The sequence below is a fragment of the Ailuropoda melanoleuca genome, chromosome 6 (genome assembly GCF_002007445.2).
Source record: "Ailuropoda melanoleuca isolate Jingjing chromosome 6, ASM200744v2, whole genome shotgun sequence".
Lineage (NCBI taxonomy): Eukaryota > Metazoa > Chordata > Mammalia > Carnivora > Ursidae > Ailuropoda > Ailuropoda melanoleuca.
The window spans coordinates 71,515,388-71,533,961 of NC_048223.1; the positions used below are offsets into that span (position 1 = coordinate 71,515,388).

The 18,574-nt window shown below is 35.3% G+C and overlaps 1 protein-coding gene across 3 annotated transcripts in view; it reads right to left on the bottom strand.

Moving 5' to 3' along the window:
• CTNNA3 (catenin alpha 3) overlaps positions 1 to 18,574 on the bottom strand; it is a 1,722,523-nt gene that overhangs the window by 1,167,443 nt on the left and 536,506 nt on the right. For all 3 annotated transcript variants that reach the window (XM_034662590.1, XM_034662589.1, XM_034662591.1), the window contains one exon: positions 15,617 to 15,820. In XM_034662590.1, coding sequence (XP_034518481.1) covers positions 15,617 to 15,820 — 204 coding nt within the window. The remainder of the gene's footprint in view (positions 1 to 15,616; positions 15,821 to 18,574) is intronic.

An 18,574-nucleotide genomic window follows, 5' to 3' on the forward strand; every position in this document is an offset into this window, starting at 1 on the left:
AAGCCATCCCAAAACTTAGTGGTTAAAGCAACAACTTTTTATTCTTTCTTATGGTTCTGAAGTATGACTGAACTCGGCCAGGATTTCACACATAAGGTCTCTATGCAGCTGAAGTCAAGATTTGGCTTCTTTTGCAGCCATTTTGGGTTGGCCATCCAAGATAGCACACTCAAAGGACTAGTACTGATGGTGACTTCTGGATGAAAACTCAGGTGACACTGTTAGCCAGGGTGCCTACCTGGTTTTGACCTCTCTGTGTGAGTTGGGCTTCCTACAATGTAGCAACTGTGTTCTGAGATGGAGTGCCCCAAGATTGATCATGCTAAGAGATTTAGGTGAAATCTGAAAAGATTTGTTAGACTTAGAAGTCCCAGAATGTGGCTTCTCTCACATTTAAGTGATCAAGCAAGTCATTAAGGAGCGCCTGGGGGGCTCAGTCAGTTAAGCAGCTGCCTCTGGCTCAGGTCATGATCCCAGGGTCCTAGGATCGAGCCCCACATCAGGCTCCCCCTCAGTGAGGAGCCTTCTTCACCCTCTCCCTCTGCAGTTTCCCCTGCTTGTGCTCTCTTGCTCTCTGTCAAATAAATAAATAATAAATAAATAAATAAAACATTTTAAAAAAAAAAGCAAGTCATTAAGGCAAGCTCACCTTCAAGAAGAAGGGTATTAAACTCAACCTAATGGTGAAGGAAAGGCAGTCACACCAAAAAAGAATATGCAAAATGGAGATATTATTGTGACCATTTTGGAAAACATAATTTACCACATATGGAAAGCTTTGTTTTTTTCCAATTTACTAGTACAAAATACAATAGCCTATTTTTACTGGGTGACACCAGAAATGACAGCATGATGCTATAGCTCTTGGTTTCCCTGACCTAAGTATTCTCTTTTTTCTTTTGTTACCTTTTCTAACAGCATCATTATTAAAATGATAGAAACACAGAGGTGATCAGGCATCAGAAACCCTGTGGTAGAGAAGGAATTTCTGCATAGAGCTGTGGTGTCCAATCCAGTAGCTACTAATCATATGTGCTACTGAACACTTGAAATGTGGCTAGTCCACATGTATATAAATGTAAAATGCACACCAGATACCAAGAATGTAGTGCTTAAAAGATTACAAACTGCCTCACTGATAATGTTTATGACTACATTTTTAAATATTCTGCATATATTTAATTAAATAAAATTTATTATTTTACCTGTTCGTTTTATTACATGTGGCTACTAGAAAATTTTAAATTACATGTGGCTCACATATTATTTTAGTTTGCATAATTTTCCATTGGAAAGCACTGGCTCAGAAAATAAACTAAATCATATTTTCCATTGTGTAGCACCACAACAGTCATGGTGTTTATACCATTAAATGGTTTTCAGGCATTTTAATTACTTCATGCTAAATCTTATGTGAGATACATACGCACATTCAAAATCAGTATTTGGTGTTTCTATAAAACTGATTGCTTTTCCTGAGATTTAAATACACATTTCAGATTTAATATATCTACATTTTTACTACATAATTGCAGCAATTCATTTCACATAAGATTTCAAAGTTGTTCACACAGTTTCTGTATAAAAGTAAACTACATGACCCCTGATTAATATCATGTCTTAATTTTCTACTGTGGTTGTAACAAATTAACACAAACTTCACGGCTTAAACCATACCAGTTTATTGCCTTACAGTTCTATAGGTCAGAAGTAGGACATTGGGCTAAAATCACGGTGTCAGCTGGCTGTTTCTTTTAAGAGGCTCTGGGGGAGAATCTGTTTACTTGACTATTTGGGTTGTTGGAAGATTCAGTTCCTTGTGCTTATGGTACTGAGATCCCTATTTTCTTGCTGGATGTCATCTGAGAGCCATTTCTAGCTGCAGAGGCTACCCACATACATTGGTTCATGGCCGCCTTCCTCCATCTGCAAAGCAGCAATGGTGAGTTGGCTCTCTCATTCTTTGAATCTCTCCTCCTTCTTCCATCTCATCTCTCTTTGAAATAGCCAAGAAAGGTTCTCTGCTTTCAAGGACTCGTGTGATTAGATTGGGCCCACCCATTTAATCTAGGAAAAATCTCTCCATCTCAAGGTCCCTGTCCTCAATCACATCTACAAAGTCCCTTATACAATGTGAGGTAATAATCATAGGTTTCAGAGATTAGAGTGTGCACATCAAGGGCAGCGGGTGGAGGCATTATTCTTTCTACTTCAGATAGTAATAATTTTTTTTAATTTTATTTTTAAGTAATCTCTAACCCAATGTGGAGTTTGAATTTACAACCCAAGATCAAGAGTTGCATGCTCTACCAACTGAGCCAGCCAGGCATCCCAGGAATAAACTTTTTATAGGAGACAAACTTCTTATAGATATATCCTCGCCATATGTATATGAAAGAAAAGTATTTTCAAATGAGGTACAGGGTCATCAGACTGAATCATATAATCCAAATCCAGTAGGGTACCAGAAATTTACTTCAAGTTTATATAAATGTCAAACTGAAACAGTTAAATGCTGCCTTAGTACATTAAGCAAACAACTTACAGGAATGGGGGCGCCTGGGTGGCTCAGTCGTTAAGCGTCTGCCTTCGGCTCAGGGCGTGATCCCAGGGTCCCTGATTCTTCCTCTCCCACTCCCCCTGCTTGTGTTCCCTCTCTCACTGCCAACAACTTATAGGAATGATAAAGTTTTGTCAATCAACGACCTTGGTTGAGTTTTGTCATATACAGTGTGTGATAGTTATCTCTAAGGAAAAAGTCAGACATAGTTTCAATTTATCTTTCAGAGCAAAACAAGTGAGCAAATTCATGCCAAGAATTCAATAAGCTATTTTGTTGTGGTTACAAGACTTAAAAACATATATGAAAATTTATGATGCAAAAAAGGAACCAAAATATGATGGGACAATCTGCAATTTGTAGATTGCTAATAGTCTTCTCCAATTAATTATTCAGTGTAGCAAATAGCCAAGCAAATCAACTACACAGGTCGCTTATCCATGTCTGACCCTGCTAAACCTACTTTAGCACAGAAATAAAGCCACAGGTTGGCCTTTGATCCTAAACTTACATCACAAAGGTAAAATAACTTTTATTTTTTCAGAGCCTAACTACAAATTCATTCAAAAATATGTTTCAATGATAAAAGATTTTAGTAATAATGCCTATGTGTTAGGGGAGAGATTCCCCCATGCCAACAAGCAGTTCTCAGAACATCAGCTGGGTGGTCCACAGTTCAACTCAATTCTGATACCATCTACCCAGAAACAGCATCAGATTCTGTAGATTCAGAGTTTAGTACTATAGAGGCATCAGGGTGGCACAGTCAGTTGAGCATCTGACTCTTGGTTTCGGCTCAGGCTGTAATCTTGGGGTCATGAGATGAATCTCCACATCAGGCTCTGTACTCAGCAGAGTCTGCTTGAGATTCTCTCTTCCTCTGCCTCTCCTTCTGCCCCTCCCACCCATGTTCTCTAAAATAAATAAATAAATCCTTAAAAAATTAAAAAAGAGTCCAGTACTACAAATTTGTGACCACCACCCCCACCCTCCAGGACTTCAGATGCCAATTCCAAGTCCAGGTTCCCACCTGTACTTCTGATCAACTGGCTATAAACCAGAGGTTACTATGGCCCCCACCTCAGGTTCCATAAATTTCTTAGAGCTACTCACATAACTCAGAGAAGCATTTTACTTACTAGATTACCAGTGTATTATAAAAGGATATAACTCAAAAACAGCCAAATGGAAGAGATACATAGGATAAGGTATGTGGGAAGATATGTCCTTCGAGTGTGCCACTATTCCTGAATCTCTATGTGTTCACCAATCTGAAAGATCTCTGAACCCCATTCTTTGGGTTTTTATGGTGGCTTCATTAAATAGGCGTGATTGATTAAGTCATTGGACATTAGTGATCGAATTCAACCTCCAGCCCATCCCCTCTCCCCAGGATGTCAGGGAGTGATACAAAGAGTTGTAATCCTCTGATCACAGGGTTGGTTTTCCTGGCAACCAACCCTCATCCTTAGATCCAAAGCCACCTCATTAATATAACAAAAGACACCTTTATCACTCTCATCACTCATAAAATTCCAAGGATTTCAGGAGCTCTATGCCAGAAAAGGGAACAAATACCAAATATATACTTCTTATTATGAAACATAATACCATACATGGAAACTGATTTATAAAGATAAAATAGCTAAGGTGATAATTATGAATGACTCATAACCGGTTAGCATTGAAGAAAGGCTTTATAAAAATTGGCTTGTTTTGAAAGCAAAGAAATTTTGTCAAATATTTGAAAGAAATCTATTAGTAAATTTGTAAATACTTAGTCTCATAAGTCAGCTTTCCTTCTTTCCCATACATTTCATCCAAACCAAACTTCTTATGTTTCCCACACCAAATGTAACAATACTGATTCCTGCTTTTGCGCCTTTGCTCAGGCTGTTACACCTTTCTGGAACTCCCAACTGCCTGTTTCAAAAGCAAGTGTAAGAGCTTTCTCCTCCGTGAAGCCTCCCCTGATCAACTACAGAGGAGTTTCCTGCTCCCTACTAGGTGCTATTATTGTATTTAGTACTGACTACTATTGCAGTTCTTATTGTGCTCTATTTTACTTACTTATTTGTTTGATTCCCCTTGACAACTAACATTGTTAAGACTCAGAAATCACCAGTTCTTAGCACAATGTATCTAGAAGAATTAATGTGACTAGAACACTACTAGAATTTTAACTCAAACTTTATGTTTTATCTATCTTTTATGGCCAATACAGAATCTGTCAATAAAATATGTTAAATTCCTCTTAAAATTCTTCATATGTATTATCCTATCTGTAATACATGTATAGTCACATAATTTATAGGTGACCATACATCTCAGTCCGCTTGGGACAGTTCTGACTTATGCCTTTGTAGAACAGTGAATGCCTATTAATTATTATAGACCACCTTGATTTCACAAAAGTACTCCAAATTGGATGACAAATTATATGGTTAATAATAACTAATAATTTCCTGAATTTTACCAACACCAAATTAAAAACTATGGAAGGCCAAATATACTGACCAGAGTTGCTAACAAAGGATAATATTCCATTGTTCAAGGCCTACCAAAAAAGTCCCACCATATTATTTTTTTCAATTAACTGTTATAATGAATTCTATGGTGCTTCACTTTCCTTTACAGGAAACTACAGATGACCCACAGCCCTGTCCCTCCCTAAGAACTGCCTTTGGTGCAGGGAGCCCTTGTCCAAGGTGACACTGCGTCTATGAGTGACCCACAGGTAATGACTAACACTCACAGGGATACAAAGATTCATCTCACTTTGGGACAACTGCAAAGGGCTATCCCAACACCAGGGCTCCCCACAGGATATCTGGGATGTTTACTGTAAGTCACCTTCTCTCTCTGCCCAATCCCGCCTTATTCACTTCCTTATATGTGTATCTCCCTAGAGAATAACTCCAAAACCCCTTCTTCATGTTAACCCTTATCTCACAGTCAGCTTCTAGGGTACCTGATCTAAGACAACAATCTTTCTCTTCATTCAAATATCATCTACTAGCTAGGAGCTATGCCCAGCTCAAAACCTTCATTTTTTGTCCAACAGTGAATTAACACTTCATGCCAAGACTCTTGCTTTCTACTTTATTATTGTCATTTCTATCACTTAACCTGTTTCTTTTTTTATGTAACAAAAAACTGTGAGTGAAGTCTAATGTTTAAAAATAAAGTAGCAGGAACATTCAAGAACTACATGAGCAGTGCTTGAACACTGTGGAGTAAAGAAACACATTTCTTGGGAAATGATCAGTTGAAACCTAAAGTGAGCAACTAACCTTCCCCACAAATATTAGAAATCTTGTGCTCAACATAACTCATCATCAGGGAAATATAAATCAAAACCACAATGAGATACCACTTTACACCTGTCAGAATGGCTAAAATTAACAACTCAGGAAAAAAACAGATGTTGGCGAGGATGCAGAGAAAGGAGAACCCTCTTAAACTGTTGGTGGGAATGCAAACTGGTGCAGCCACTATGGAAAACACTATGCAGGTTCCTCAAAAATTAAAAATAGAACTACCCTATGATCCAGCAATCACACTACTAGCTCTTTACCCCAAAATATAAAAATACTAATTCAAACGGATACACCCTGATACTTTGAACAGCATTATCTACATAGCTAAGATATGGAAGCAGCACAAATGTCCATCAATTGATGAATGGATAAAGATGTGATATACATATATATGGTATGTAATACACGTAATGGAATATATATAATTTATGGTATATAATACATGTAATGGAATATTAGTGATCAAAAAGAATGTCATCTTGCCATTTGCAACATGGATTGTGCTAGAGAGTAATATGTTAAGCAAAGTAAGTCAGTCAGAGAAAGACAAATACATACCCGATTTCACTCATATGTGAAATTTAAGAGATAAAACAAATGACCAAAGGGGAAAAAAGAGAGAGAGGGGCAAACCCAGAAACAGACTCTTAACTCTAGAGAACAAACTGATTGTTACCAGAAGTGAGGTGGGTTGGGGAATGGGTTAAATAGGTGATGGGATTAAGGAGGGCACTTGTGATAAGCACCAGGTATATATGGAAGCGCTGAATCACTATATTATACACCTGAAACTAACATTACACTGTATGTTAAGAAACTGGAATTTAAATAAAAAAAAAATAGAAAAGCTAAAATAAGAAAAGTAGGCAGCCACTATTCTTTTTTTAAAAAGGGGGGGAAACTAACCAGATAAAGGGAGAACACAGGAAGAGAATGAGTTAATTTGTGTAAAATGAAAATATTTTAAAAGCAATGGAGGATATCTTAAAGTGTCAAGACTTATATTCCATGCAAAGAGCAATACACAGTTGAAAGTTTTCAAGGGTTATATCTTCTATGCCAGAGAGGTCTTTTGTGTTCATCTTTTGCCTTCCAGCAGAGATATCAATGATTTTTCTTTCTTTTTCTTTTTTAATTTAAATTCAAGTTAGTTAACATATGGTGTAATAGCGGTTTTCTGGAATAGAATTTAGTGATTCATCACTTACATATAATCTCCAGTGCACATCCCAACAAGTGCCAAGTGCCCTCCTTAATGCCCATCACCTATTTAGCCCATCCCCCCCACCAACTGGAAAAAGAAATCCAAATATATCACTAAAGAAAATTAGCAAAAAATTTGAAAACAAAAAAGACAAGAAAAACCAGAGAAAATCTCCAGAAACAACAGCAAAACAATTAATAAAATGGCAATAAATGCATATCTATTAATAATTACTTTGAATGTAAATGGACTAAATGCTCCTATCAAAAGACATAGGGTGTAAGAATGGGTTCTTTTTCTTTATTCTTTGCATGTTTAGTAGTGGGGTTTTTTGTTTGTTTGTTTGTTTTTCAGAAAGTGAGAGAGAGAGAGCTAGGGCATGAGCAGGGAGAGGCACAGAGGGAGAAGCAGACTCCCTGCTGAGCAAGGAGCCCAACACAGGGCTAAATCCAAGGACCCCGAGATCATGACTTGAGCTGAAGGCAAACACTTAACTGACTGAGCCACCCAGGCACCCCAGTGGTTTTTGATACATGGTTACTACTAGGCTTGTATATAATTTCTTCTATAAATAGCAGTTTATATTAAGTTGTGGTTATTCAAGTATGAACCAATTCTTCTCTCCTCCCCATATTTTAGGTATATGCTATCATATGTTATATCCTTTTTTGTGTGAAATTTTGACTGAATTTTACAGAAAACTTTAACTGCTTTTGTGTTTTTTGCCTTTATACTGTTACTTTTGGTCACTCCTTTTCACTCAAAGGATCCCCTTTAATATTTCTTGCACGGCTAATTTAGTAGTCATGAACGCTTTAGTTTTTGTTTAGGAAACTCTTTAGCTCTCCTTCTATTCTGAATGGTAGCCTTGATGGATAGAGTATTCTTGGCTGCAGATTTTTCCCATTCAGCACTTTGAATATATCATGCCATTCTCTTCCGGCTTGCCAAGTTTCTGTTGAAAAATCTCCAGCTACTCTTATGGGTTTTCCCTTGTAAGTTAATGGCTTCTTTTGCTTTTCTGCTTTAAGATTTTTTCTTTATCAGTATATTTGCAAATTTAATTACAATATATCTTGGTGTTGACCTGATTTTTTTTTTCATGGGAGTCTTCTTTGCCTTCTGGATCTGGATGTCTGTTTCCTTCTCCAGATTAGGAAAATTTTCAGCTATTATTTCATCAAATGAATATTTCGCCCCCTCTTCTCTTTCTTCTGGGACCCATATAACACAAATGTTATTCTGTTTGATGGAGTCATTAAGTTCCCTAAGTCTATTCTTGTGTTGCATAATTCTTCTTTCTCTCTTTTGTTCAGCTTCATTGCTTTTTGTTACTTTGTCTTCTAGGTCATTAATTCATTCCTCTTCTTCTGTTCATTGCATCAAGTGTGTTTCTAATTTTGTTTATTGCACTTTTCATCTCCGATTGATTCTTTTGTAACTCTTTTGTATCTGTGTTAAGGATCTTGCTGATTGATGTCTTCTATTCTTTTCTCAAGCCCCATGAGTATACTTATGATTGTTGCTTTAAGTTCTCCATTAGGCATGTTATTTATATCTGTTTCACTTAGATCTCTGGCCATGGCCTTATCTTATTCTTTCATTTGGGATAAATTCCTCCATCTTCACATTTTGTCTAAGTCTCCACCTTCTTCTCTGTGTTAGAAAAGTCAGTTATGTGAAAGAATGAAAGGAAGGCATGCAGGAAGGAAGGAAGGAAGGAAGGAAGGAAGGAAGGAAGGAAGGAAGAGAGGGAGGGAAGGAGGAAGGGAGGGAGGGGGGAAAGAGTGTAAGAGGGAGAGAGAGAGAGAGAATAGAAAAGAAAAGAAGAGAAGAAGAGAAGAGAAGAGAAGAGAGAGAAGAGAAGAGAGAGAAGAAAGAGAAGAGAAGAGAAGAGAAGAGAAGAGAAGAGAAGAGAACAGAAGAGAAGAGAAGAGGAGAAGAGAAGAGAAGAGAAGAGAGAGAAGAGAAAATAAAGAGATCTGGAAGCTGCCTTTACATTTTTAGAATTTTAATCCTAACGTCTCTGGTATTCAAAAACTCATTGCATATAGATCATCCTAACTGCTTTATCTTATCATCGTGACAAAGAAGGCTGAAATCATTTCTAAAATGGATTTCAGAAAAGAGGTAGAGGACTTTTAATGAAGAAAAATCCCTTAACATCTCTTTGTTGGCCTTAGTGAATCTTTATAATTCGCCAGGAGAGGGAATACATTAAACCCATGACTTACAAATGAAATAGGTCTCTAAATAGCAAAAGCCAGTCCATCTGATTATTTACTCACTCAACAAGTATATAATGAGAACCAACAATGCGTGTTCACATAAAACACCAAAAGAAGAAATATTGGCCAAGTAAGAGGTCTGGAAATGCAAACTGCTCCCTGCACACAGCCAGACCTGACTCATTTACTTTAGCCATTGCTCACTAAACTCTCTAATACCCCGTATAGTAAAGTTCCAATCTGAGTGTTAACTTTACCAATAATCCTACATCACATGAAAATCCTGTCCATCAACACAACCAAACTTAAAAATATCAACATGATTTCAACCCACCTCTGGAGGAATATCCATGTCTACTGATTCTTAGAATTAAAATATGATGGCCACTCACCTCCAACTTTGTTTTCACCAATTACAGAAAGACCAACATTTAAAAACAAAAACAAGACCTGATTTCCCTCTGAAACCCTTCCTTCTTTAGAGAGCCTCCTTGCTCTGCCCCAGCCACATGAAAAATTCCTTATTTACACTGTACATCAGAGAAGATGGACTAGGTCTAACCAACCCTGGAGGTATAAGAAAAACAGCAGAAATAACTTAGAAAAATCTACTGTTAAGTTTTAAAAAAACAAAAGTTAAACTTTATCTGATTCTGAATATTTTCTGGAGTATATTTTTTTAATTAGTAAAAATCTTGTTTTGGAATATATCTGGATGTGCCTCCGAATAAAGAGACTCTGATGAGAAAATTGTTTCTGAATATTCACGCTGAATTTTAGAAAAGACCTATACTTTGCAAAATAGGACCTTTTATAACAGGCAGTCCATCATATAAATCTAGTAGATGCTTGGAACTCATTTCATTTAATGTCAGAGAAGCTGTTTCTCTTTTATATGGCATATACAATATGTAATAATTTCATTTCATTTTTTCATTCAAAAATACAATCTAGCTTTTTTCTGATGCCAAGTATTGTGCCTGGGGCTTGAGATAAAATAGTAAATAAAATAGCCATGTGATCTGCCTGCATAAAGCCTAAAGTAAGTAACGGATAATAACTACTACAATAGATTCAGAATGTAAGGAGTAATGATGATTCCACAGAAGAGACTAAGGAAGACTGGTGTTAGTGTATGTCATGGGGCTCCCAGAAATGCTCATGCCCTAATTCCCAGGACCTGTGAGCATGTTACCTTACCCGGCAAAAGGAACTCTGAAGATGTAAATAAGGCTAAGAGCCATGAGATGGCATGACTATCCTGGGTAATCTGGGCGGGCCCTATCTAATCACTTGAGTCCTAAAAAGTAGAAAACATTTCCTGGCTGGGGTCAGAGAAAGAGATGAGGTGACAGAAACAGAGTCAGAGAAGTGTGACATTGATGGCTGTGAAGATGGAGAGACTGTGAGCCAAGGCTTGTGGATGGCCTCTAGAAGCTAGAAAAAGCAAAGAAATGGATTTCTCCCCACAGACTCCAGAAAAGAATGCAGCATTGCTAACACTTCCTTTTTTATCCCAGTGAGACTTGTGTCAGACTTCTGACCTGTGGATGTAAAATAATTATTCTTATATATATGGAAAATATCTCCATATATATGTATAAAAAATACTGGGAAAAATATATATAATCATTAAAGTGTTAAGTGGTTGTCTGTTTTATCTGTTATGGATCCATCTGGTTTCATTTCCTACTAATTTCTTACTAATGTCACAAGGCATTGAACTTACTAAACACAGAGTTTCAGTCAAAAAAAAAAACGATCAAGGCTTACTGATCTGTTTAAGAAAGTAAAGTCACCTAGACTCAAACTGGTCATATGGAACAGTGCCTGAGAACACATAAATTACATTCATTTCCCACAGCCGAACTTCTCTGTTCTCAACAGGCTTACAAAATTTGAAGCCTTGAAGTCACATTCACATAAAACATCCACAGATTATGAGTGTTAATCTTGCTTTAAGTTTTCACAGTTATCTTTATTATGTCTCGATAATCACCAAGCATTTACTCTATCAACAGCCCAATTACGAACGCTCCTAACTAATCTGAAAAGCAAACCAGGCCCACCAGATGAGACACAGCATTCCTGAAACTGGAAGTTGAAGACTGAGTACAATAGCTATCCTAAAATCTTTGAGCAAATTCTGAGAAAGGTTTGAGTTCTGCTAATACCAGGAAAGTACATTCCCTTTCATTATAGCTGATGAAAGGTATAAAGAAGTATCATTTGTGATATAAACCTGGAATAAAAATAAACCTAAGAATGTGTTCTGAAACTATACCCCACAGTTTTTCCAGATTGGTTCCTGCTGTTTAATTCCAATATTCATTGTCTGGGTCAAGAACTGCACTTTTATATGAAAAAGAGCTATTACACTGCTTTAGCAGTGCTTTCGCATAACACTATAATCTGTATTTTTTATTATTAATGAGTTGTACTTACAATGTAATGTTAATATAATGTACATATAAATGGATTTCTGATCATGTGGACTACCACTGCATAAATTTAGCTCCTCCTGCTCTGACCTCTACACCAACATTACAGCAGATCAACAGACATTACCCATACACAATAATTCTTTTATTCCCTGAAAAAAAATGCCCTCCTCAATATGTATTTAATATCATATCCTAAGAGAGAGGAATATATATATATACTAAGATTACCCAAAGAATAGCTTTCTCACCTCTGTTCTTCTTCCTTTTCTATATTTCTGCTCTTATCATTAATCCTCCCCATATTTTCCCCATGGTAATCGTTTAATATAATAAATAAATACAAATTAATTGCTTTAAGCGCACTGTCATTTTAATTTAAAAAACTGAGAAGAAGCAAGCACTAAATTCAATTTACCTCTATCCAAATAATAACTACTGAGCCCCTACTACCTGAAAGTCTCTGTTCTAAGGGCGAGGGAGATAATCCTCACTCTCTTAGAGCTCCTGTCCGGCAGAGATGGCAGGTGAGTAAACACAGGAATTCCAACAGGGATGAGAGCTGAACATGGGGAAGTGCCATGACCGAGAGGTATTTCAGGGGTGCTTACTCTCCTTTGCCAGAAGAGGAGAACAGGAAACAAGGGGGAAGGAGGAAAGAAGAAAACAGCCTCTATCAAGTATGAAGAGTGGTGCCATCTAATCAATTAAATAACTGAAAAACATTTAAATTCCTAATTGAGTCTACCCTTATAAAAAAAAATACAAGTTAAGATAATTATCTGGACATGATTTTAAAAAGCAACTTACCTCTGATCTTAATTATTTGCATATTATAAATGAAAAAGTTTCTTTCCACTTCTCTCTTCTAACACAGAACTTACCTTGTTTTAAAACCAACATACCTAACAGAAGGATATTAGTAACATAAGTAAGTTTTTTGTACTTGACAAATGGGCTTTGAAACTGATTATCAGAGTAAATCCTTGTTAAGAAAAAGAGCAGTAAAACATAGAAAAATGCATATGTATTTTCAGTGCTTCACTTAGCATATTTTATACCTGGAGTAGCTATTTAAACACCTCTCTTCTCTGAATGACAAAATTACTTTTCAGTAATAATCATTATTTTCCTATTTTTGTTCTTTAACTTTAAAGCAATTGACAAATCTTAAAGGGAAAACAAATTTCAAAGTTAGTACTCAAATTCAATAAAATATTTCACAAATGAAAAAAAAAGAGTTCACATATGAACTTCACATGCATAAAATTTGCATTTACTTAACACAAACATTACCCATGGAAATTCATACTGTTTCATTGTCATAATCTTTAAATTTAAATAAAAATTCCCCATTATCACATAAAATAACAGAATTGAAGTGACTCTATTTCTAGTTCTTTCTCTTTACAATCATTGTGTCATCATTGTTTATTTTGAATCTGCTGTTTAAATACATAAGGAATATAATGATTATTAAAGTATTACCACAAAATATGCAATTTGAATCATACATACATATTATTAAACATCAATTATAACCATAGTAATTGTTTAGAACTTAGAAAAACAAAAGAATTTTGAGCAAAACATTGTATCACTTAACATTTAGAACTGCTAGAGCATAGTGATCGTAAAAAGGAGGCCAACATTCAATTGGTTATATTATTGTTTATAAATATCTAGATATAATATACCTTCTTAATCATTGCACCCAGGGCAAAGTGCTCCCATCACTTCACCTTTGGTATGAATAGTCTTTAACTCAAATAGTTTTTGGCCCAAAGTTGAAGAAAGCCATAAAATCACTTATGTGATACGTATTTACAATGGACAGGACCAGCTTTGGGGCATGTGACAGCACATCGGGCTCCATACTTAGAAAGAAACCCCATCGTTGGCCTTTAAAGCCCTGCTATCACAGTCTTGAAATTTTTAACAATTTTATCTTTGAGTTTGGGTATATTAATGAATTCTGATGGACCGATGTAGCACATGTCCTAGACTCACATTTAGTTCTGCCTTCCGGAACATGTCCTTAGCCACCTGCTCCCCCACCCAACAGCTGCTGCCACCCTCCACTTCCAGTGGTGGCCTTGGCACAAGGCAAAATGGGTCAGAGTCATGGGAAAGGGCCACAGATACCTGTGAGGCTCTGCATGTTCCCACAAGTATCCCTATGTATTAGAGAACCTAACATTAAATAGCAAATAAAAATCACCTTTCTCAGGTCAAGCAAGAAAGTGAAAAAGGAAAAAGAGTTTTTTCCCCTGCTTTTGAACAAAAATACTTGCACTTTCATTTTGCATCAAGCTCCACAATTACATAGCCAACCCTGTCTATGTATGTGGGTGATTGTGCATGTGTATCTGTTTGCTTCTGCATTTGAAGGAATAAAACAGCTTTATCTATACCTGATAAAGTGAGTTTATCTATAATTTTATAATTTATAGATAAAATAAGTGTATATGTAATTATATTTTATCTATAAATATGAGAATAATAATCTCAATAGTTTACAGATCATGAGAGAAGAAAATCCAATAAAACATTATCTTCTGAGTTTCTTATAATTGATGAATTCCCTTAAAAAATCTTTTACTAAGAATATATTATATGCTCTCTGTGTTTATGCTTGCCTTATATAATTTTCTATTTCTTATGCTTTGTCATAATTCTCCACAAAAAACTTAAAAAATACTGAAAATAAAAAAAAAGAATATATCATACGCTAAAAATGGAGATGTTCTAGCTTCAGAAGCAGGACATGATGTTACTAACATGTTCTTCTTATTAACAAAATCTGCTTTACAACTTTGATTTCTTGAAAGGCAAGAGATTTTTGGTCAGGAGCCAAAGTCATCAAATATTAAGAGTATGGAGATACATCAAATGTGCAGAAGGAGCCTTAAAACTCATTAACTAATTTTAGTACATTTCAATTATTCACATAAATTACTTATACTGAATTATCCTAAATCTTCAACTTCATACCCAAAAAGTCATATGCTTTGTAACTAATAATTTTCAAAATGTACCTTCATAATTCTTTAATTATTCAATTTGTAAGACAGATGAACAAAATATTTTATAAACATATATTATCATATATTAATTATATATATTATAAATCCTTCATTTTGTTTAGCTCTATTATTTAAGGAGGCTCATGACCAATATATGCTTGAAAATGTCTTCAAGGCTTTCTTCTTCATTTTGAAAACGGCAATGAGATTTGAATGAAGGAACTGGCAGATACTCCATAGATGGATGTAATATGTACATATGAAATGAATATATCATATATGAAGATACATGAAATGAAACCAAAAGCATCTCAAAACAAATATTTTTGTATCTGTCTAAATTTAGACAGGATTTCTAACATTCCTAAGAGACTGCAAAAAACTTATGACATTATGTTATGTGTGAAAAGGTTAGGAGCTAAAGTTACAAACCAGATGAGTTCCTTTCAAAAATGACCCCTTATCCCTTCAACATCGACTTTATCTAATGCTGTCTGAATTCTCATTTTGTTATTCACCAACATAATCCTGAACAACCTGCCTTTTTCTTCATCTTCTTTTATCCTTTAAATTGATGTTCAACTCCAGTTTCTTTTCTCCAATCTTGACTCCCTTCTTCAACTAGTATTTAGATACCGCCTCAAACAAAACAATTACATATTGTTGGATCCCATCTCTAGAAATTCCTATATCAATGCTGTACTCTGTGAGCAGAACCCACTCAGAAAGTCAATCTATGCAAAATCATGTACTCATTCGTAATTTATCACATTTGTACACAGGAAGGACCTCAGCATATACCTGGCGCATAGGGTTGGTGGAAAACAAGTTACCTACATTGTTCATGTACTCTGAAAGCAGGTCCTGGAGAGCCTGGCGAATGGCATTGCATTCTGCAATAATCCGTTCCCGATGGAAATCTCTAGTGCATGAAGAGTCAGCCAATAGTGCAGCCCCACTGATAATGGCTTCAAGCCGTTTCTCTAATGATGGTCTAATTTCTTCCTCGGTCACTGTGAGTGGATCCAAGACAATTAAATTCTAAAGGAAGAATACATTTCAATAATTAGAACTCCATTACATTCTGCTTTTAAGAAAAATAAATATTATTTCATTTTCACATTTAGAATTTGGTTGGGATAATAAAGAGAATTTCATTTCCATGCATTACTCTATGTAATAATTATTACTCAAATGAGAGATAAAAATTGTGCAATTATGAGCATCAAGTCTAGTGTCAAACAAACCAATATTCAAATCTTGCCTTTCCCACTCACAGAAAGCGTGAGCTCAATCAAGTGTCTTATATACTCTGAACCTCACCATCCTGATCTGTAAAATTTGAATATTAAATGTTGCTTGTCTCATAAAACTGCTGTAAGAATTATGTGAATGCTTAATATAGTGCATGGCACATATCAACTATTATTTTCAATAGTTCTTTTAATAAAGAACTTCATTGTTTACATAATATTTTCACATATATCATCTCATCCTGACAACACTAAAAAGAGTTGGGCAGTAATAATATTGTTAACTACACATTTCAACTGGTAATGAGTCAAACTGAGGCTCTCTTGCCCAAGGTCACTTAGCAAATAAACAGTGATTTCAGATGAGTATCCAGGTTGTATGATACATAATTCAATATTATTTTCATTATGCCTCACTGTAAATCATACACTCTAATTAACCTCAACACTAACATATCGAAGAGAATTCTGAATTTAATTATTTATTTAAAAAGTAAAACCCTATCTTCCATTTGATCTATTATAATTTCCAGCTATTTCCCACTATTGGAACATGACATGGTATTTTTAATGTTTCCATTAGATACAAGCCTTCAGGCACTAGAAGTCAAGAGAGTCTGTAGCCTATGAAGAAAAGATGGAGAGTATGTGGCTCTAAGGGTTCTTTTATTAAAATATATCAACCTTTCCAAGATTTAAGCATAAGGTGGTAATTGGAGAAAGAATTACTATCAAATAAAAGCTCTCTAAGAACATTTAGCATAAAATGAAATCATATAATGGAAATGTGTGCATATGTGAGCATACACATACAAACACAAACACACAAGCACACACAATGATCAGAATGTCTAACCTTACATACATGTAAACACACATACACAGAGGTATACATATATTGCACATATGTGTGTATCTTACATTGATCACTGTACTATATCATTATGATAAATCTTTGGGATAAAAAGTAGGATAAAATTTTTAAAACTATAATTCAATGCCAAGATAGGAAGATAAAATCATTACAGAAAAAGAAAACATTTCAAAACAATTAGAAAAACAGAAAAATTAGTATTGTGTAATGTAATTACATAAAATACAACTAGAAATAGATCTTTTATAAAATTGGTTAAATGTCTTAAAATTTTTCAGAATTCTTCCTTTTATGATTCTGTTTCCTTCTTATTTTTCCCCTGTGTTACTGAGTCTCTTCATTTTTCTCTTTTGGATTGGAAAAAAATGAAAAAAATAGAAATGAAATTAATTTTACAATACCAAATTTAACATTTTCTTTATCCAATGCATAATCTTCTTGATTAGACAATAACTCTACCATATGTTTGGCCATCTATCAAGGATTCATTTACATCTAAATCTACCTCCCTATTTTACCATGTCTTTCTTTGGCTCACTAATTTTGTACAAACATTCTATTCCAGTGTTTCACAACAATTATTAAATCAATTAAAACCTTTTTGAAAATGTCCCTCCAATGTTATATTATCATTAGGAAGAGACACTGAGGGTAACAGAATTACTTGCTCAAATACCATTAGAAGATGTGTAGGAACAGTTAGCATGTCTCCAGCTTAAAATGTTAGGTAAAACTGATTAAATTTCAAATATTTACCAATAAGTACTTCTAGAAGAAATGTAATTTTAGATGTTCTGGCTATGACTTCACACCAGAAAACAGCCTTTCTTATAAGATTAAGCTCACTCTAGTTCCTGCCCTACAAGACTATCCCTCAAAATATCTTACCTTTGGATTTTTACCTGCTTAACTTTTAAAACCAGATTCTTTGATCTCATCTAAACTCAAACCATTGCCTGCATTCTAACATCTGATACTCACATGCAGGATTCTTGATTCTGCCTAAAACTACTGTCTTCCTATTTACATTCTATAAATGTCTTCTCTAACCTTGTCATCAAATCAGTAAAATAGTGAGGGATTTTTTATATAACTTGAACGTTGTATAAAGTAGAATGAATATTTGAAACCCACTGAAGTAAAAAATTATCTCTCCTAAACATGAGTAAGAGGATGAAATAGGTTTCATACCTTACATGCCTACAGAAACTGATTTTAACAATGACCCATGAACTAGAATACTTTTATAAAAGCCTCAGTGTACAGCTGAATTGTTCTGGCACCCCATGGAGCAAAAAAACAAAGAACAGAAGCACTGAAAAGTATTTAAAAAAAAGGATTAAAAAAAGGATTAAAAAGGACTTTACGCATGTCAAGGTAGCACAGCACAGGACCTACAGCGACTGCCTTCACCTACAGTTATCCCACTGGGAAAAGTAAGAGTAAAGTGAGCCCTCAGCTTCCCCAGCCTTGTGAAGAGGCTGTCGAAGAGGCCCATATCCATCTCTCCATTCCCAGAACATTGAAAGAATTGGGAAAGCTGAATAATCTGGGGATAGGTAAGAGCAGAGAAAAAAGACAAGAGCTCAGAGTAACCAATGCGTGAATTTCAACAAGTGGAAGATACTACTAACTGGAGTGCTGATTCTAATAAGAACCCTGCACACA